Here is a 19,754-nt window from a genome sequence, read left to right on the forward strand (position 1 = left end):
CAGGATGATTAAATTTAGGCTTTCCCCCCCCCAAAATGAGCTGTAAGTGTAGCAGTGAGCGAGGCGGGAGCAAAAACAATTCAGGCAAACCCCCCCAAATCGCTTCGGTGGCGGCGGTGGCAGGGACCCGTGGCGCGCCCCTCCCCCCCCGCCCCCCCCCCGTCACCAAAATCCCCCGGTTTGGGGTCGGGGGGGAGGGGCTGCGGATTTGGGGCGCTTACGGCCATTTTGGGTGTGGCGGGGGTGTCGGAGCGCGGTTGTGTCGGGGGGGGAGCGCTGGGAGCCCCCGCAATGCGCCGCGCGGCATGTTTGCGCCCCCCGGCCCCGTCACCCCCTCCCGGCGCGGAGCCGCGCGAGAAGCGATGGATTTTGCGGAGAAACGCGAAGAAATGGGGCGTTTTTGCCGCTTGCCCTGCGGCGGCTGGCGGGGCGGGGGGCTGTTTCTCGCAGGTGTTTTTTCCAGACCCCCCCGGCCGGCGCCGCACCCGCTGCTCCTGCGCCTCCGACCATAAAGCCGAGGATCCGTAGCCTCAAACCGCCAGATTGGGGCCAAAAAAGCCCAAAAAAGGGTCTGTAGAAACACGTAGGGATCGGAAAAAAAGGGTATTTCTGCTCTTTTCACCCCCCAAAATGGGAAATTCTGGCCGGATTTGGGTGCCACGGGGGCGGCGCATTTTTACCCTGGGCGGGTTTTGCCGCTTCCCCCTCAATTCTGCTTCATCCCCCCCAGATCCACACATTTGAAAACAAGAAAAAAACCCAAAAAAGGCCACAGTCACCCCAAAATGTGCAGCGAGTGCTGTTGGCTGGGCCTGCCCCCCAAACTGGGATTTTTAGCGGAAAACGTGGCTATTTAAAAAAAAAAAAAAGCTTAGCACCATCGCGTGTTGCCTGGGGAGGGGGGAGGCTTTTTTTTAACCTTTTTCCCAGGTTTTTTCCCCAAAACGATAGGAGTTGAGGAGAAGCCGCAGAACTTTTGGGGTAGGGAAGAGCTCGGTGGCTCCGGCTGTTGTTCCTGGTTGTTGTTCCGGTTGTTGTTGTTGTTTCTCTCCCCTCCCCCACTCTCCCCCCAACGCAGCGACAGTGCCTAAAATGGCCTCGATCCACCCCAAAATGGAAATTGGGTACAAAAAATGGCTAAAATCTAGAAACCCCCTCCCCAAAATAAGAGGCAGGAAAGGTGAGCGAGCGGAGTAAGTACTGGCGGGGCCCCCGCGCCCACCCCAAAATCCCACTTTTGGAGCCCATTTTGCGCCTGGGACGCGTGCCCACCCCAAAATCCCACTTACGGAGCCCGTTCTGCGACGGGGACGTGTGTCTGCCCCAAAATCCTCCTTTCTGAGCCCGTTTTGCGCCCGGGATGCACACCCGCCCCAAAATCCTGCTTTCTGAGCCTGTTTTGCGAGGGGGATACGCACCCGCCCCAAAATCCCGCTGTCTGAGCCCGTTTTGCGCCCGGGATGCACACCCGCTCCAAAATCCCGCTGTCTGAGCCCGTTTTGCGCCCGGGATGCACAGCTGCCCCAAAATCCCGCTTTCTGAGCCCGGTTTGCGAGGGGGAACGCACCCGCCCCAAGATCCCCGTCTGAGCCCGTTTTGCGCCCGGGATGCACACCCGCCCCAAAATCCCGCTGTCTGAGCCCGGTTTGCGGCCGGGACGCGCGCCCGCCCCACAGCCCCTGTGTGAGCCCGTTCCGTGCGCGGGGTGGCCCCCTGGCCCCGGTCGCCCTCTCGGCACCCGGTTGCCCGCGCGGCTGTGACGGACCCCGGCCCCTCCTCGGCCCCGCGTGCGCCGGGGACAGGCGCCGGCCCCAGCCCCCCTTCCCCCTCCCCTCCCCCTCCCAAAAAAGCCCCCCGGGGAGGCCCCGCCCCGGGTTGCCTTTTTGGGGCGGTTTCCCCCCTTTCCGGCAGTGCGGGGCGGCGCTCCCGGCGCAGCGCGCTCCCGCCCGGGGCTCCCCCGCGGCCCCTCCCCGGCCGGTCCGGGCTTGGCGGACGCGGGGTCGGCGGGGGGGCCGCCCCCCCGCAGGTTTTTCTTTTCCTGAGAGAACGGCCGTTGTCTCAGGTTTTGCTTTTTCTCCTCCCTGCCCAAAAAGGCCAAAAAAAAGCAAAAGGCGCCGGTGCGGCACCCCCGGGGGCGCGGCCCCGGGGCGGGGTTCGACCCCCCGCGGCGCCCGCTGCCGGCCTGGGCCCCCTCGCGGCAGGGACCCCCGGTTTCTGTGGGGCCTCCGCGTCGCTCGGGGAGCCCCCCGTGCAGGGGCAGGGGTGACCCCCTGTCGTGACGAGGGCTCCGCATTGCGACGGGGCCCCTGCTCGGCAATAGGGACCCCGCGTGTCGTGACGGGACGCCCCTCTTTCTCTGGGGGCCCCAGCGCTGCTTCGGGGAGCCCGTGGCGCGGGGACGGGGGCGGCCCCGTATCACGACGGGGGCCCCGCGTTTCTTCAAGGACTCCGTACCGCAACAAGCCCCACATTGCTCTGAAGACCGGTGTCGCGACAGGAGCCCCATATCACAACCGAGACCCTGTGTCAACGGGGACCCCACGTTGCTTCGAGGACTCCATACCGTGACGGGGACCATGTATTACTGTGAAGATGCCCTATTGCGACAGGGACCCCGTGTCACGACAGGGACCCCCACTGACCAATAAACTTGCTGAGACCTGACTGGCCTCGTGTCGTCCCTGCTGCCCGGGGGCGGGGGGGTGGAGGAGGACGGGACGTCACGGGGCTGTGACACCGCCAGCCTGACCCTGGCACCCGCTACAACGTCACTGCCTGTCCCTGATGACGTCACTGCCTTTTCCTGCCAGGCTGGCGGCCTGTTGGTGACGCCACTGCCTCTTCCTGCCCGCGTGTCCCTCACGCGCCTTACCGTCCTCCTCGGCCCCGCCCCTCGCCCGGCCCCTCGCTCCCTCCCCGGCTCCGCCTCCTCGCTCCTGCCCCGGCCCCGCCCCGTCGCCCCGCCCCTCGCTCCTCCCCGCCCCCAGCGCTCGGTCTCAGACTCCTTCCTCGGCTCCGCCCCCCTTCCCCGGGCCCCCTCGCTCCTCCCCTTCCCCTCGCGGCCCCGCCCCTGACCCCACCCCCGTCTCCCCCTGGCGGCCCCGCCCCGGCTCCACCCCGTTCCCCAGGCTCCACCCCCGTCCCCAGACCCCGCCTCCGGCCCCGCCCCCTGGTCCGCCACCGGATCCTCCCGCCCGGCGCTGCCGCCGCCGCCTCCTCCGGGCCCGCTCCGGCCCGGGCCCCCCGGCCCCCGGCCCACCCACCCCCCCGGCCCCCCGCGATGTGGCTCTTCTCCCGGGACCCGGTGCGGGATTTCCCCTTCGAGCTGGGCCCGCCCGACCCCGACCCGGACCCGGACCCGGACCCGGCGGCGGACGCGGCCCCGGCCCCGCTCTGGCGGCTGCTGCGGGGGCGGCGAAAGGTGGGGGGCGGGGGGGGCCCGTCGTGTGCACGTCGTGTCTCCGTCCCGTGTCCCCCTGCCCCTGTCCCCCGCGTCCCCCATCCCCGTCTCCTCGGCGCCCCCCCCGTCCCCGTGTCCCCCTGCCCCGCTCCCCCGGGTCCCCGCGGCCCCCAGCCCCGTGTCCCCACGTCCCCACCACCCCCTGCCCCGTCTCCCCCCACGGCCCCCGTGCCCGTCCCCACGATGTCCCCGTGTCCCAGGCGGACGGGGCGCCGGTGTCGGTGTTCGCCCACAGCCTGGGCACGGGGGACGCGGCCGCCACCCCCCTGGCCCGGGCGGCCCTGCGGCGCCTGCGCAGCCTGCGGCACCCCAGCGTCCTGGGGTACCTGGACAGCCTGGAGGTGACGGCCGGGGGGACGCGAGGGGCGACAGGGCCTCAGGGGCAGGGCTGGGCTGTGGGGGACATGGGGGACACGCGGGGGGAGAGGGGGACGGGGGGCAGGGGGATGCTGTCGGGACGCAGGCGGACACGGGGGACACGGGGATATGGGGGACGCGGGGGGTACGAGGGGACACACGGGGGACGTGGGGGATACGGGGGACGCGGGGGATACGAGGGGCGTGGGGACGGGGAGGGGGGACGCGGGGGATACGAGGGGACACACGGGGGGACGCGGGGAATACGAGGGGACGTGGGGACGGGGGGACGCGGGGGGATACGAGGGGACACACGGGGGGACGTGGGGGGATACGAGGGGACACACGGGGGGACGCAGGGGGATACGGGGGACGCGGGGGGATACGAGGGGGCGTGGGGACGGGGAGGGGGGACGCGGGGGATACGAGGGGACACACGGGGGGACGCGGGGGAATACGAGGGGACGTGGGGACGGGGGGGACGCGGGGGGATACGAGGGGACACATGGGGGGACGTGGGGGGATACGAGGGGACACATGGGGGGGACGTGGGGGGATACGAGGGGCGTGGGGACAGGGAGGGGGGACGTGGGGGGATACGAGGGGACACATGGGGGGACGCGGGGGATACGAGGGGTCGCACAGGGGGGCATGGGGGGGACAGGGGGATGTGGGGGGGATGCGGGGACAGCGTGGGGATGTGGAGGGACATGGGGGGACAGGGGCACGTGGGGGGACCCGGGGGGACGTGGCGACACGTGGGGCGCGTGTGGTGACGCCGCGGCCCCCCAGACAGAGCAGTGCCTGTACCTGGTGACGGAGGCGGTGACGCCGCTGCGCCGGCACCTGCGGCTGCAGCCCCCGACGGGCGACCTGGGGGAGCAGGAGGTGGCCTGGGGGCTGCACCAGCTCCTGGTGAGGGGGGCGGGGGGGACCCTGGGATCTGGGGGGGGACCCAGGCGTCTGGGAGGGACCCCGGTGTTGGGGGGACTCAGATGTGTGTGGGGGGGACTCAGCATCCATGGGGTCCCAAGCATTTGGGGGACCCCAGGTGGGTGGGGGACCCCAGGCGTTCAGGAGGGGACCCAGGCGTCCGGGGGGTCCCCCACCGTCCGGGGGGTCCCCGATCCCGGCTGAGCTCTCCCACAGACGGCGCTGTCCTTCCTGGCGGCCTCGGGGCTGGTGCACCACGCGCTGGGGCTGGACGCCGTCTTCGTCGACCCGGGGGGTGACTGGAAGCTGGGGGGGCTGGAGCGGGTGGCGGCCGCCAGCGAGGGGTCCCCCGGCCCCCCGGCGTCTCCCCCCGGCCCCAGGACCCCCCCGAGCTCAGCGACTCCTCACGAGGGCAGGGTGAGCCCTGGTGAGTTGTGGGGGGACGTGGGGGGACACGGGGCTTGGGGAGACGTGGGGTCGTTGGGGGTCATGGGAGGACACGGGGGTCAGGGGGACATGGAGGGTCATGGGGGGGACATGGGGGTCTTGGGGACATATGGGCTCATGGGGGGACACGGGGGACATGGGGGCCGGGGCAGCACGGGCGCGCACAGAGGGTCATGGCAGGGGGGCACGAGGCCCGGGGAGGGACGCGGCGGAGGGTGATGGGGGAACACACGTGTGGGCTGGGGAGGGACATGGGGGGCACACGGGCATATGAGGGGGTCATGGGGGTGGGGGGAAGGAGGCCGTGAGGGGCTCTGGGGGGGCGGAGGGGACCGGTGGGGTCCCCGCGTCCCCGCGCTGCCACAGCTGTCCCCAGGGCAGGGGACATGTGGCGCCTGGGCTGCCTCATCTGGGAGGTCTTCAACGGGCCCCTCCCCCGGCCCGGGGCCCTGCGCAGCTTCGGCAAGGTCAGTCCGGACGCTGGGGCCCCCCCGGCCCCCCCCAGCGCCGGGGTCCCCCCCGCCCACCTGGGCGCCCCCAACACCAGCGTTCCCCCAACACGTGCTTCCCCCCCACCTGGGTGCCCCGAACTCCTGGGTCCCCCAAAACACCTGGGTCCCCCCCGGACACCTGGGGTTCCCCCCACCCACCAGGGTCCCCCAAAACACCTGGGTCCCCCTGGGTGCCTGGGCCCCCACCCATGGGTCCCCCACCCATGGGTCCCCCCGAATGCCTGGGTCCCCCCCGGTGCCCTAGGTTCCCCCCCCGGACCCCCCCCCGATGCCGGGGTTCCCTGACCCCGTCTCCCCCCTCCCCAGCTGCCGGCGGGGCTGGTCCCCCCCTTCTGCGAGCTGGTGGCCGCGGAGCCATCGGCACGGCCGGGGCCAGGGCAGCTCCTGCAGCGCCTGCAGCGTCCCGGGGCCTTCCTCGCCTGCCCCCTCGTCCGCACCGGCCTCTTCCTCGAGGAGCTCCAGGTCTGTGGCACCGTCCCCGTCCCCTCGCCGTCCCCATCCTCATCTGCATCCCTGTCCCCTCATCCCCGTCCTCATCCTCGGCGCTCCAGCTTTGACCCATCCAGGTGCTCAGTGTCCTGTCCCTGTCTCCCGCCTCCGGCGTGTCCCCTCTGTCCCCAGCCCCAGATGGTCTCCGTCCCGTCTCTGTCCCCATCTCATCCCCGTCCTCTCCCTCCCCATCCTACCCCTGTCCTTGGCCCTGCCCGCATCCCGTCGCCTCCATCCCTGTCCCCATCCCGCTCTCTGTCCCTCTCCCTCTCCCTCCATCCTCAGCCCGTCCCCGTCCCCGTCCCCCCCGCCCCTGACGCCCTCCCCGTGCCCCCCAGGTCCGGGACGCCGCGGAGCGCCGGACCTTCCTGCAGGAGCTGAGCGGCCGCCTGGACGCCCTCCCCCGCCCCCTCCGCCGCCACAAGCTGCTGCCCCGGCTGCTGGCGGCCCTCGAGTTCGGCGGTGCCGACGCCAGCGCCCTGCCCCCCCTCCTCAAGGTGGGGTCCTCCCCCGCTGCGTCCCCCCCGCGGCATCGCTCCCCGGCGTCACCCGTCCCCGTCGCCGCAGGTGGCGAAGGCGCTGGACCCCCCCGAGTACCAGGAGCGGATCGTCCCCGTCATCGTCCGCCTCTTCTCCTCCCCGGACCGGGCGCTGCGCATGCAGCTGCTGCAGCAGGTGGGGAGGGGTCCTCGCCGTGGGGCCCCATCACCTCTGTGGGGCCCGAACGCGTGGGGCCTGGACGCCGGGGTCCTCCCTTGACTCTCGGCCACCCGGGTCCCTGGCAGCTGTGGGAGAGCTGAGGGGGGGGGGTCGGGGACCCGGCCGCCTGGGTCCCCCCGGCCCTGGGGGTCTGGGGGCGTCCGGGGGGGGGGCTCACCCGGCCGCCGGGGTCCCCCAGCTGGAGGACTACGTGGAGTTCCTGCCCGAGGCGACGGTGGACGCCCAGATCTTCCCCCACGTCGCCCACGGGTTCCTCGACACCAACCCCGCCATCCGCGAGCAGACCGGCAAGGTGGGCGCCCCCCACCCTGGGGACCCCCCCCAGTCACCTGGGTCCCCCCACCCCCTTGGGTCCCCCCAACACCCTGGTCCCTCCTCCAAACATCTGGGTGTCGTGTGTGTCCCCCCGCCCCAAACACGTGGGTTCCCCTGGACACCTGCCCCCCCTCCCCCATGTGGCCCCCCCGACCTCCTGGGTCCCCCTCAAGCTCTTGGGTTGCCCCTGGACACCTGAGTCCTCCCAGTACCTGGGTGCCCGGGTCCCCCCGGATGTCCGGGTCCCCCCTGACCTCCTGCCCCCCGCCCCCCCACAGTCGATGGTGCTGCTGGCACCCAAGCTGGGGGAGGGGCGCCGGGCGCAGGAGCTGCCGCGGCTGCTGCTGCGGGTGCAGGCGGGTGACGCGCTGGGACCCCTGCGCTGCAACGCCACGCTCTGCCTGGGGCGCCTGGGCCCCCTCCTGCCCCCCCAGGTGAGCACCCCCCGGCACCCCGCACCCCCACCCCCGCAGTCCCGTCCCCCCCCGCCTCACTCTGCCCCCTCCCCCCCAGACGCGGCAGCGGGTGCTGGCCCCCGCCCTGGCGCGGGCGACGCGGGACCCCTTCGCCCCGGCGCGGGCGGCCGCCGTCGCCGCCTTCGCCGCCACCCACGGGTGCTACTCGCCCCAGGAGTGCGCCGGGAAGGTGCTGCCCGCCCTGTGCGGCCTCGCCGTCGACCCCCACCCCGGCGTGCGGCAGCAGGTGGGCGGCGGGGGCCGGGGGGTGGGTGCTGGCGCAGGGGGTGCTGGGGGATCCCGTTGCAAGGGGTGCGGGGGGTCAGGGTGCTCATGCAATGGGTGCTGGGGGGGTCTCATTGCAGTGGGGGTGCTGGGGAGGTCTGGGTGCCGGGGGTCCCGCTGCGGGGGGTGCTGGGGGTCTGGGTCCTCGTGCAGCGGGTGCTGGCAGTGGGCGGGTGTCCCCACCTGGGGTCACCGGGGCTGGAGGAGTCTCCTGTCTTTCGGGGGGGGTCCCTCACTGTCGGGGGCCCCCCCCGCCCCCCTGGCTCCCCCCAGGCTTTCCGGGCGATCCGCAGCTTCCTGGATCAGCTGGAGGCGGCCACCGAATCCGGGGGGGCCCCGGAGGGGGGTGAGAGAATGGGGGGCCGGGTGGGGGAGACCCTGGGGGGAAGCCAAGAATTGGGGGGGCCGGAGGGGAGGAAGGGGTGGGCAGGGGTGAGAAATAGGGGTCCTGGGGGAGGGAGGAGAAGGGGGGGTTAGGGATGGGGGGACATGGGGGCTGCGGGGCAGTTGGGGGGACATATATGGGGGCTTCGGGGGGCAGTAAGGGGGTGACATTGGGGACTCACATGGGGGTGGGGGACAGGGGGTGATTCGGGGTGCCCCCTCCACCACCCCGTGACCCCTCCCTCCCTCCCTCCCTCAGACCCCCCCAGCGCAGCTGCTGCCCCAGGGGGTCCGGGGTCAGGGGCGGGGGCGCTGGGGGCCGCCGTGTCCTGGGCCGTCACCGGCGTCACGTCCCTGACGGCACGGCTGATGGGGGCCGAGGCCGGGGCCCCCCCGCAGATCCCCTCGCCGACCCCCCTGCAGACCCCCGCCGAGGGCCCCCAGCCCCCAAAGGTGAGTGTCCCCCAACCCCCCAGGGTTCCCAAATGCCCTCTGGGGTCTCTACCCGCCCCTCGGGGTCCTCCCCACCCCCAGCCCCCCATGGACCTCAACTCTCCTCCACGGGGGTCCCGAACCCCTCCCACACTTGGGGACCCCCAGAACCCCTTGACCCCCGCCTTTTGTCCCCCCAGAGCCGCCCCCGAGGAGCCCCCTGGAGGACCCTGACGGGTGGGACGACGACTGGGGCAGCCTGGAGGTGAGGTGCGGGGGGAGGGGGCGTGACGGTGTGGGGAGGGGTACGGCATGGCATCCCCTGTCCCCCCTGTGTGTGTCCCCCAGGACATGGAGCTGCCCCGGAGCCCCCTGCGAGCAGCGAGGAGGATGTGGGGGCTCGCCCAGAGCCCCCCGGACACCCCCTGCCGGACCCCCCCCCCACTGCCCCTCCCCCAGCCGGGGGCGACGAGGAGGGGGAGGGGGGCTGGGGGGTGGGGGGCGAGTGGGGCACCGAGGACGCCTGGGAGGCGCTGCCCAGCCAGCAGGGTGAGCCCCCCCCGGGCCCCCAGCCCCCTGCCACCCCTCGGGACCCCCCGGCACCCCCAGCCATCCCGGGACCCCCCCAGGGGGCCCCATTTGCCTCACTGGGACCCCCTCCCTCGGGACCGCCCCCATGGGGGTACCCCAGCACCCCCGAACCCCTGCCCTCCCCGGGCTCCTCCATCCCCCTCGGGCCCCCCGAATCCCCCTTTCCCTGGGACCCCCATGACCCCTGTGACCCCCTGTGACCCCTGTGCCCCCCCTCCCCCCAGGTCCCCCCGGGCTCGGGCCGGCGGCAGCGGGAGCAGCAGCGGCGCCGGGAGCTGGAGGCCAAACGCCGGGGTCCCCGGGGCCCCCAAACTGGGGGCCCGGAAACTCGACTGAGGGGGGCGGGGCGGGGGGCGGGGCAATAAACCGCGGACGCGACAGCGCCCCCGTGTGGTGATGGCGGGGAACGGGGCGTGGTCACGTGGGGGCGGGGTGTCACGTGGGAGGGCACGTCGTGGCGCATGGCCGGCGGGGAGGGCGCGAGCGCCGACCGGGGGGCGGCGGCGGCGGCGGGAGGAGGTTGGGGGGGAGGAGGGGACCCAGGAGGGCGGGGGGGGCAAGGGGGGAGACCCAAGGGGAGGGGACCCAGGAGGGCGGGGGGGGGGGCAAGGGGGGAGACCCAAGGGGAGGGGACCCAGGAGGGCGGGGGGGCAAGGGGGGAGACCCAAGGGGAGGGGACCCAGGAGGGCGGGGGGGGGCAAGGGGGGAGACCCAAGGGGAGGGGACCCAGGAGGGCGGGGGGGGGCAAGGGGGGAGACCCAAGGGGAGGGGACCCAGGAGGGCGGGGGGCAAGGGGGGAGACCCAAGGGGAGGGGACCCAGGAGGGCGGGGGGGGCAAGGGGGGAGACCCAAGGGGAGGGGACCCAGGAGGGCGGGGGGGCAAGGGGGAGACCCAGGAGAGCAGGGGGGCAAGGGGGGGGAGACCAAGGGGAGGGGACCCCAGGAGAGCGGGGGGCGGCAAGGGGGGAGACCTCAAGGGGAGGAGACCCAGGAGAGCGGGGGGGGACAAGGGGGACACACACGTCCCGGTGGGTGGGGGGACCCAGGCGAGCGGGGAAGACCCAAGGGGGGCGCGGACCCAGGGGGGTGGGGGGCACCCGGCCCGCGGAGGGGACCCGGCCCGCGGGGGGCACCCAGAGGTCTCCGGCCCCCAGGACCCGTCCGTGCGGCTGTCGAAGGCGCTGAGCTACGTCCTGCGCCGCGGGGCCGCGGCCGTGGGGCTGCCCATGGGGCCGGGTGCGTGTCGTGTCCCCCACCCCCGACTGCCCCCGGGATCCCCCACTGCCCCATGGACCCACTCGTGACCCCCCCAAACGCCCCCTCGGACCCCGGAGAGGAGCTGCGGGACCCCCCAAATTCACCCCCACCCTCAGCTGCTCCCTGGGTCCCTCATGTGCCCCCCGGCCCCCGTGACCCGCCCTGGGACTCCCAGGATCCCCAACCACCCTCTAGGACCCCCAGATGCCCCCTGGGACCCCAAACCCCTCCCCAGGGCCTCCCCCAAAATGCCCCGGGGCCGCCCCAGATGTCCCCTGGGATCCCCCAAATGTTCCCTTGGACCCCATTAACCCCCCGGAGCCCCCTGTGCCCCCGGCACCGCCAGTCCCCCACCCCCAGGCCCGTGGCGGGGGCTCGGGGGCGCAGACGGCTTCGCCGAGGTGGGGGCCCTGCTGCGGCTGCGGCGCGCCGCGGGGGTCTCGGAGGAGGACGTGCGGCGGCTGGTGGCTGCGGACCCCAAGGGACGCTTCGCCCTGCGCCCCGACCCCCTGCGCATCCGCGCCAACCAGGGCACTCCCTGCAGGTGGGGGGCTGGGGGCTCCAGAGGGTGGGCTTGGGGGTCCCAGGGGGATTTGGGGTCCCTGGGGGGGTCTAGAGAGGGATCTTAGGGTTCCAGGGGGGGTTGGGATGCTCCAGAGGTGGGGCTTGGGGGTCCCAGGGGGATTTGGGGGGGTGTCTGTGTGTCTGTCTGTCACTGGAGGATTTGGGTGTCCCCAGGGCGCTCTAGAGAGGGATCTTGGAGGTCCCAGGGGGACTTGGGGTGCTCCAGAGGGGATTTGGGGTGTCCCTGGGGTGCTTCAGGGGATTTGGGGTCCTTGAGGGGGCTCTAGAAAGGGATCTTGGGGTCCCGGGGTATTTGGGGGCTCCAGAGGGAAGGCTTGGGGGCTCTGGGGGTCCCTGGAGGGCTCTAGAGAGGAATCTTGGGGTTCCCAGGGGGGTCTGGGGTCACTACGAGTCTGCAGAGGTGGGCGTGGGGATCCCTGGGCGATTTGGGGGCCTTTGGGGTGCCCCAGAGTGGGGCCCAGGGCGATAGTCGGGGTGCCGGGTATCTTGGGGGTCCCAGGTGCCGGAGCTGGAGCTGACGCCCCTGCGGACCCCCGAGGCGCTGCCCCCCACCCTGGCCCACGGCACCCGCCGCCGCCTCTGGGCCCCTATTCGTGCCGGGGGGCTGGCACCCATGGGGCGCACCCACATCCACCTGGCACCCGGCCTCCCCGGGGACCCCGGCGTGCGCAGCGGTGAGGTCACCGCCCTCTGGGCACCCCCATCCCAGGGGACCCCGGCGTCCGGGCACCCCTGACCCCCCCCCCCCCCAAATCCCCCCCAGGAATGAGGCCGGACTCGGAGATCGCCATCATCATCGACGGCCCCCGGGCGCTGGCGGGTGAGTGGGGACCCAGGCGTCGGGGGGGGGGGACACGACGACGACCCCAGGCGCCCGGGTGACCCCCCCGCACCCCCTGCAGAGGGGATCCCCTTTTTCCGCTCAGCCAACGGGGTGATCCTGACGCCGGGGGACGCCGAGGGACGACTCCCCCCAGAATACTTCCTCCGTGTCCTGCAGCTGCGCCCACACCGTGAGGACCCCAGAGCTGGGGGGCAGCCCCAGGGGTTGGGGGGGGACCCCAACCCCCACCCCAAGGCACCCCAGCATCCAAGACCCCACTACCCCCCCACCCCCCACCCAAAAAAAAGAGACCCAGGCCGTTGCCATGGTAACAGCTGCTTTATTACCCCCCAGGGTGTCTGCTGCCGCTGGAGGGGCCCTCGCATGAGGATGGCGAAAGCCCTTTGCACGAGGGCCGGGGGGGTGTGAGCCCCTCGCACGAGGACAGCGAAAGCCCTTTGCACGAGGGCCGGGGGGGTGTGAGCCCCTCGCACGAGGACTCCGGTGCCCGACAGAAGCCAATAAACCCTTCCCGGCCCTGACCGCTGTTCACAAGGGTCGCACGAGCGCCTCGCGGGGGGGGCGGTGGTGCACAAGTGCTGGGAGCGGGGTGTCGCAGCGGGGGGGTTGAGGCTGGTGCCAACTTTCGGGGGCCCTCGCACGAGGGGGCTCAGAGGGGCTCCTGCCCCCCGTCAGCTTGTGGAAGAGGCGGAGGTCGAGGGGCTGCCCCGGCTGCCGCCCCCAGGCACAGGTACCCCCAGGAACTCGTGCAGCGTCTGGCACGGGGCCAACAGCACCGACAGCGCCAGCGTCACCTCCCCCTCCAGCTCCAGCGTCACCTGGGGGGGAGGCGCTGCTGTCACCTCCTAGGGCCCCCCCAGCCCTCCCGGTCCGCTCCCAGCGCTCCCCAGCTCGCTCCCAGTGCCTCCCGCTCTCTCCCCGTCCACTCCCATTCCCGCCCAGCCTAACTCCCAGTCCCCTCCCGCCGCCTCCCAGTCCCCCCAGTACCTGCTGGGTGTCCCAGTTGACGTTCCACTGGCGCAGGGCGCTGTACCGCCAGGCGCGGGTGACACTGCCGGTGCTGGGATCCAGCCGGAGCAGCCGGGAGGGGCCGACGCCCAACACCTCGTCGCGGCGGCTGCCCTTGAACCTGCACCAGGCGCCTGGGTCTCTCCCAGTGCCTCCCAGTAACCCCCCCATCCCCTCCCCATGCTGCCCAGTCCCTCCCAACCCATTCCCAGTGCCTCCCAGTAACCCCCCCCATCCCCTCCCCATGCTGCCCAGTCCCTCCCAGTGCTTCCCAACCCATTCCCAGTGCCTCCCAGTAACCCCCCCATCCCCTCCCCATGCTGCCCAGTCCCTCCCAGTGCTTCCCAACCCATTCCCAGTGCCTCCCAGTAACATCCCGTCCCCTCCCCATGCTGCCCAGTCCCTCCCAGTCCCTCCCCTACCGCACGAGGAAGTAGGCCAGGCCGAAGCCGGGCAGCGCCCTCCAGGCCTCCAGGAAGCGGAGCCGGGCCTGGGCCGGCGACAGCGCCCCCACGCGGTGGAGGACCTCCAGGATGCGAGGCACGAGCTGGAGGCGAGTGTGGGGCAGAGTGTGGGGCAGGAGTTGGAGGGCAGAGGTTGGGGGGCAGGGAGGGGCTGGAGGATCCCCAGGATCTATGGGAGCAGCTGGGGGGAAGAAGATGGGCTGGGCAGGGGGCTATGGAGCAGGGGATGCCATGGGGCCAGAGGGGTGGCTATGGGGCAGGGGATCCCTATGGGGCTCAGGGGGTGGCGATGGGTCGGGGGCTCTGTTACCTGCTTGGCCTTGACCTTGCGCTGGAAGCGGGGGGCCAGGAGCACCCGGGGATCCGGCGGGGGGCGCGGGGGCCCCGGGGGTGGTGGGGGCAGCGAGGGCCCCCCGGCTGCAGCCCCAGGACCCCCGGCACCCCCGCGCCCCCGCCCCGAAGGAGGCGTCCGCCAGCGAGCGCCCGCGGGAGGCCAGGCGGCAGCCGGCCACCCAGCGCGCGTACTGGGTGGCCTGGGGGCACGGGGGGTCAGACCCTGGGGACCCCCAAAAGCCCCCTGGGACCTCCCAAAGCCCCTGGGACACCCCCAAATCCCCCCTAGAACCTCCCGACCTCCCTGGGACCCCCAACTGCCCCTCCCTCCCCCAGGACTCCCAACGGCGCCCTGGGACCTCCCCCAGCCCCCACCCCACACTCTGGGACCCCCCGAAGTCCCAGGACACCCCCCATTATCCAGTGGGCATACTGGGGGGCGAGGGGTGTCAGACCCCTGGGACCCCCGCCCCCCAGCACCCTGCTACCCCGTGGGGCACCCCCATAGCCCTTGGAGTCCCCCACAGCCCTCGGCCCCACAGCAGCTCCCCCGCCCACGGGCAGTCCCCTGGCCCCACAGCGGCTCCCCAGCCCCACGGCCGCCCCACGGCCGCCCCACTCACGTCACGGCAGCGCAGCTGGATCTCGCTCATCCCCTCGGGCGCCGCCACCAGCAGTTTGATGCAAAACTTCTGCGCCCCCACATCCACGTCGGGGGTCACCTCACAGCCTGGGGGGACCCAAGCGTCCAGGGGGGACCCAGCAGTTCGGGGGGACCCGTGGAGATGGGCGGATGGGACCGGGGGGTCTCAGGTGTCCCAGGAGGGGGTTGGGGGGGTGTGTCTCTGGGGGACTTGGGGGTCCCAGGGGCATCTTAGGTGTCCCAGGAGGGATTTGGGGGGGGAGGGGGGTGTCTCAGGGGATTTGGGAGTCCTGGGGGGCCTCAGGAGGCCCCAGAGGGTTTGGGGTGTCCCGGGGGGGGTCGGGGGTCTCACCCCTGAGGTTGAGCTGCTGCAGGGGCTCCCCCGGGGTCGGGGGGCTGCGGCCGTACGAGAGCGACGTCTCCTTCAGCACAGCCCAGGTGGGGCGGAACCCCCGCAGCGTCAGCTTGCGGGGCCTGGGGGGACCCAGGCGTCCGGGGGGGGCCCAGGCGTCCGGGCCCGACCCCCCCCTGCCACGGCCCCGCGGGGACCAGGCGTCCCGGCCCCCCGTCACCCATGGACCCCGGCGTCTGGGGGGCCCCAGGCTTCGGGGGGTACCTGTAGATCTCCAGCTCCTCCGCCAGCTCGGGGACGGTGGTGAGCTCCTCCTGGGGACATCCGGCCCCAGTGACTCCCAGTATCTCCCAGTGCCCCCCCAGTGCCTCCTGGTCCCCCCAGTGTGGCCAGAAGGGCTCTCCCAGTCCCTCCCAGTGTGGCCAGAAGAGCCCCCCAGTGCCCCCCCCTGTGCCTCCCAGTGCTCTCCAGCCTCCCCAGTCCCTCCAGTGTGGCCAGAAGAGCCCCCAGTGCCCCCCAGTGCCTCCCAGTGCTCTCCAGCCTCCCCAGTCCCTCCAGTGTGGCCAGAAGAGCCCCCAGTGCCCCCCCCAGTGCCTTCCCAGTGCTCTCCAGCCTCCCCAGTCCCTCCAGTGTGGCCAGAAGAGCCCCAGTGCCCCCCCTCCCAGTGTGCCTCCCAGTGCTCTCCAGCCTCCCCCAGTCCCTCCAGTGTGGCCAGAAGAGCCCCCCAGTGCCCCCCCAGTGCCTCCCAGTGCTCTCCAGCCTCCCCAGTCCCTCCAGGTTGCCTGTAAGAGCCCCCAGTGCCCCCAGTGCCTCCCAGTGCTCTCCAGCCTCCCCAGTCCCGCCTGACTCCCGCTGCCCCCCACTTCATCGATGTGGTACTGGGGGGGTTGGGGGTCAGGAGGGGCCCCTGCAGCTGGGGGGGAGCTGTGGGGTCCCGGGGGGGGCAAGGGGGGATCAGGGGGCCCCAGGGGCATTTGGGGTCCCAGGGAGAGTATTTGGGAGCATTAGGGGTGTTTGGGGATCCAGGGTGTTTGGGGGTGTCTGTGGGGGTCTGGGGTGTCTGTGGGGTCCAGGAAGGTTTGTGGGGATTTTTGGGGGGTATGCGGGGTTTGTGGGGCTCCCGGGGGTCTACAAATGTTCTGGGGGATCCAGGGGGTATGGGAGGGGTCCAGTGGGGTCTGGGGGGCATGTGGGGTTTGTGGGAGTCCAGGGGGTCTACGAATGTTTTGGGGGTCCGGGGGGTCCAAGGGTGTATGTGGGAGCTTTGGGGGGCCTAGGGGTCCGGGGGGATATGTGGGGGTTTTGGGGATCCAGGGTTGTCTGTGGGGAACCAGGGGGGTGGGGGGCGCATTTTGGGGGGGGATTCCGTGGGGATCCAGGTGGGTCTGGAGGGTCCCCGGAGGAACCGTGGGTGTTGGGGAGGGTTCCGTGGGCGTTTTGGGGTGCGGGGGGGTGGGGTACCTGCAGGGCGGCGAAGAGCATCATCTCCTCCTCGGTGCAGTCGACCTCCTCGGTCAGCAGAGCCCAGCGCGCCTGCTCGTACAGCAGGGCCAGGCGCAGCTCGTCCCGCTGGGGGGCACACGGGGGGACACGCTGAGGGGGGCGAGGGGGCCCAGGAGGGGGTCTGGGTGGAACCTGGGGTCCCAGGGGGATGTTTAGGGATGAGGGGGAGGGAGCCGGGGGGAACTTGGGGGGGCCCAGGGGGTATTTGGGGTGCGGAAAGCGGGGGGCAGACGCGGGGCGGGGCGGGGCGGGGGTACCTGCGGGTCGAGGTCGAGGAAGCAGTGGTACTTGAAGCGCAGCAGCAGCTCCTCGTCGTCGGCCACGTCCTGCTCCAGCAGCGGGCGCGAGGAGTCCAGCCACCTGCAGGGGCGCTCTACACCCTGCCCCCCGGCCGCCCCACGGCCTGCCCCCCAACTGCCCCACGGCCTGCCCCCAACTGCCCCCCACCCTGCCCCCCAACTGCCCCACGGCCTGCCCCCCAACTGCCCCACGGCCTGCACCCCACCCTGCCCCTCACCCTGCCCCCAGCCCTGCACCCCAACTGCCCCACAGCCTGTACCCTAACTGCCCCACAGCCCTGCCCCCCACCCTGCCCCACAGCCTATACCCCAACTGCCCCACAGCCCTGCCCCCACCCTGCCCCACAGCCTGTACCCCAACTGCCCCCACCCTGCACCTCAACTGCCCCACAGCCTGTACCCTAACTGCCCCCACCCTGCCCCACGGCTGCCCCCAACCTGCCTCCCCCCTTGCCCAGACCCCCCGTACCGTGCGTGCAGGCGGGCGCGGCGCAGCAGGGGTTCCCACGGGGGCCGGGGAGGGGCGATGGGGCCCAGCCCCCCGAGGGGCCACCAGCATCCGGTAGCAGCCGGGGGCAGGTGGGGAGGGGCTCCGACCGTGACCCCTCCTCGCCTGCGGGGGGCACAGGGGCTTGCACCGGGGGGGGGGCACAAGTACGTGCGTGGGATTTGCACGAGGGTCCCGGGGGCTGCACACGGGCGTGCACGGGGGCTCACATGGGGGGGCTCACATGGGGGGAGGGGGGGCCTCGCCTGAGCCCGGGCCCAGGCGGCCCCTTGCGCGCCCGCCCCCCTCGCGCGCTCACCGGAGGGCAGCAGGAGGTGGCTGAGGTCGGGGTCGGGGGCCGGGGGCGGCGCTGCCCTTCCTCCTCCCCGCCCCCCTCCTCCTCGGGCGGCCGCAGCAGCGACAGCTCCTCGGGGTGGCGGATCCCTGCGACAGCCCGGGTCACGCGGGGAGCCCTGGGACCCCCATCGCCCCCTGCCCCTGCCCATGCTCCCCAAAGCCCCCTCAGACCCCCAGCAGCCCCCAGCCCCTCGAACGGCCCCCAAGGCCCCCAGCCCCCGATCGCCCCCAGCTCCCCTCCGTTGACCCCAGCCCTCCCAATGGACCCCCATGCCCCCCAGCCCCCACAATAACCCTCCCTAGCCCCCCAGTAACCCCCAGCCCCCGATCGCCCCCCAGCCCCCTCCATCGACCCCAGCCCCTCCAATGGACCCCGATGCCCCCCAGCCCCCACAATAACCCTCCCCAGCCCCCCAGCCCCCTCCATCGACCCCAGCCCCTCCAATGCCCCCCATGCCCCCCAATAACCCTCCCCAGCCCCCCCCATAACCCCCAGCCCCCCCAATAACCCTCCCCAGCCCCCCCATAACCCCCAGCCCCCCTCAGTTGCCCCCCACCCCCCCCACCCCGCAGGCGGCAGGCCTGGGCGACGCCGTGGGCCAGGGGCTGGGCGAAGGAGAGGCGCAGGCGGAGGCGGCGGCGGTTGGGCAGGCGCAGGCGCAGGGGTCGGTGCTGGGGGGCGAAGCGGAGCCGGGCGTCCCCCCCGCCCCCCAGCGCGTCCAGGGTGCGCCCGGGGCGCAGGAGCCACTGCCGCCGCTGCGCCCACCACAGCGCGTGGTCCGACCAGTCCCGCTGCACCCCTGGGGACACCGGGGTCACGGGGGGCTACGGGGGCCGCAGGGCGGCTGTGAGGAGTTGGGGGGTGCTAAGGGGGTCGTAAGAGGGCTATGGGGTAGTTACAGGGCGCTAGAGCGGGGTGAGTGGGTGCTATGGGGGTTAGGGGGTGCCACGGGGTGCTATGCGGGGGCCCTGCTGTACCCCCAAACCACCGCGGGGGGATCGGGGGCACGGAGCGGCTATTTATATCCTGCAGTTCCCTTATCGCCCCGGCCAGAGGGTGACAGTGGGGTGACACGGGGGGGGGGGGGTGACAACTGGGAGCATGACACGGAAGCGGGGGACCCCCAGGGCACCCCGATAAGGGCTGGGCTTCCCCCGGGGCCGGATCCTGCCCCCACCCACCGCCACTCAGCACCGCGTGATGCCCACGGCAGGGGGGCCAGGACACCCGGGCCCTTCCCCATGGGGCCTAGAGATGTGGGGCTCAGACGCCCGGGTCCTTCCCCATGGACCCTAGAGATGTGGGGCCTGCACACCCGGGTCCCTCCCCATAGGGCCTAGAGATGTGGGGCCCAGACACCCAGGTCCTTCCCCATGGGGCCTAGAGATGTGGGGCCTGGACACCCAGGTCCTTCCCCATGGGCCCTAGAGATGTGGGGCTGGGACACCCAGGTCCTTCCCCATAGGGCCTAGAGATGTGGGGCTCAGACACCCGGGTCCTTCCCCATAGGGCCTAGAGATGTGGGGCCCGAACGCCCAAGCCCGCCTGTCCCGCTGTGGGTCGCTCACCGATGGTTTCCACAATGAGGAGCATGAGGCCGCCGACGTGGAGGTCCCCGGTGACACGGAGGGCGAGGGTGCGGGGGGCTGCTGGGGGGCCGGGGGGCGCCGGGGGGCCGGCCTGCCCCACGGCATCGCCCTCCTCCACTTCCACCTGCAGCTCGAAGGAGCCGTCGATGGCCTCCCCGCTCGCCGTCTTCAGCCCCGCCATCGCCCGGGCGCCTGGGTCCCTTCCCGCCCCACTGCCCCGCCCCACGGGGGGAAGGGGGCCCCGGACGCCCGGTTCACCCCACCCCACGCCACCCCCAACCCCCCCACTGCCGCGCCAGAGGAAGTCGAGGCGGGGAGGAGCCGCGGGGCCCGGACGCCTGGGTCCCCTGCGCCATCGCACCCGCTAGCGGCTATGGGGCCCCAGCGCCCGGGTCCCCAGCGTGGGGAGCCCCCCCCGCCCCCCCTCCTCAGCTGGGAGGGCCCAGGCCCCGCTCCCAGCCTCAACCCCCCCTCTGCAGAAGGGAGGCAGGCGCCCGTGTGCCCCCAGGTACCCACCCCCAAGACACCAAGAGGGACCCTGGCCTTTGGGCCCCCATTTCCCACCCCCAGGGGGACCCAGGCGTTCAGGCCCCCCATAACCCTCCCCACAGGGGACCCAGGCATCCGGGCCCCCAAATCCTCCCCAGAGGGG

At 72.8% G+C, this 19,754-nt stretch overlaps 3 protein-coding genes across 3 annotated transcripts; 2 read left to right on the plus strand and 1 right to left on the minus strand.

Moving 5' to 3' along the window:
• The first annotated feature begins 3,272 nt into the window (after positions 1-3,272).
• SCYL1 (SCY1 like pseudokinase 1) lies at positions 3,273-8,967 on the plus strand. The gene is given in 15 exon segments (XM_072881562.1): positions 3,273-3,421; positions 3,661-3,801; positions 4,610-4,732; positions 4,967-5,117; positions 5,120-5,177; positions 5,574-5,664; positions 6,016-6,171; positions 6,537-6,695; positions 6,766-6,873; positions 7,097-7,210; positions 7,512-7,667; positions 7,747-7,935; positions 8,247-8,319; positions 8,617-8,854; positions 8,958-8,967. Coding segments are annotated over 15 exon segments (1,908 nt in total). The 5' UTR covers positions 3,273-3,280.
• An 809-nt stretch (positions 8,968-9,776) lies between these two features.
• Positions 9,777-12,587, plus strand: TRPT1 (tRNA phosphotransferase 1). The gene is given in 8 exon segments (XM_072881563.1): positions 9,777-9,899; positions 10,535-10,616; positions 11,025-11,162; positions 11,165-11,181; positions 11,722-11,896; positions 11,986-12,042; positions 12,125-12,235; positions 12,400-12,587. Coding segments are annotated over 8 exon segments (891 nt in total).
• On the minus strand, positions 12,370-19,363 carry LOC140660584 (fermitin family homolog 3-like). The gene is given in 16 exon segments (XM_072881564.1): positions 12,370-12,884; positions 13,054-13,195; positions 13,497-13,621; positions 13,849-13,969; positions 13,971-14,071; positions 14,495-14,601; positions 14,867-14,988; positions 15,131-15,180; positions 15,709-15,744; positions 16,328-16,435; positions 16,627-16,729; positions 17,138-17,241; positions 17,243-17,281; positions 17,475-17,599; positions 18,079-18,312; positions 19,082-19,363. Coding segments are annotated over 16 exon segments (1,866 nt in total). The 5' UTR covers positions 19,284-19,363; the 3' UTR covers positions 12,370-12,737.
• Between the last annotated feature and the right edge of the window lie 391 nt (positions 19,364-19,754).

The sequence above is a fragment of the Ciconia boyciana genome, chromosome 16 (genome assembly GCF_034638445.1).
Source record: "Ciconia boyciana chromosome 16, ASM3463844v1, whole genome shotgun sequence".
In the NCBI taxonomy this organism is placed as follows: domain Eukaryota; kingdom Metazoa; phylum Chordata; class Aves; order Ciconiiformes; family Ciconiidae; genus Ciconia; species Ciconia boyciana.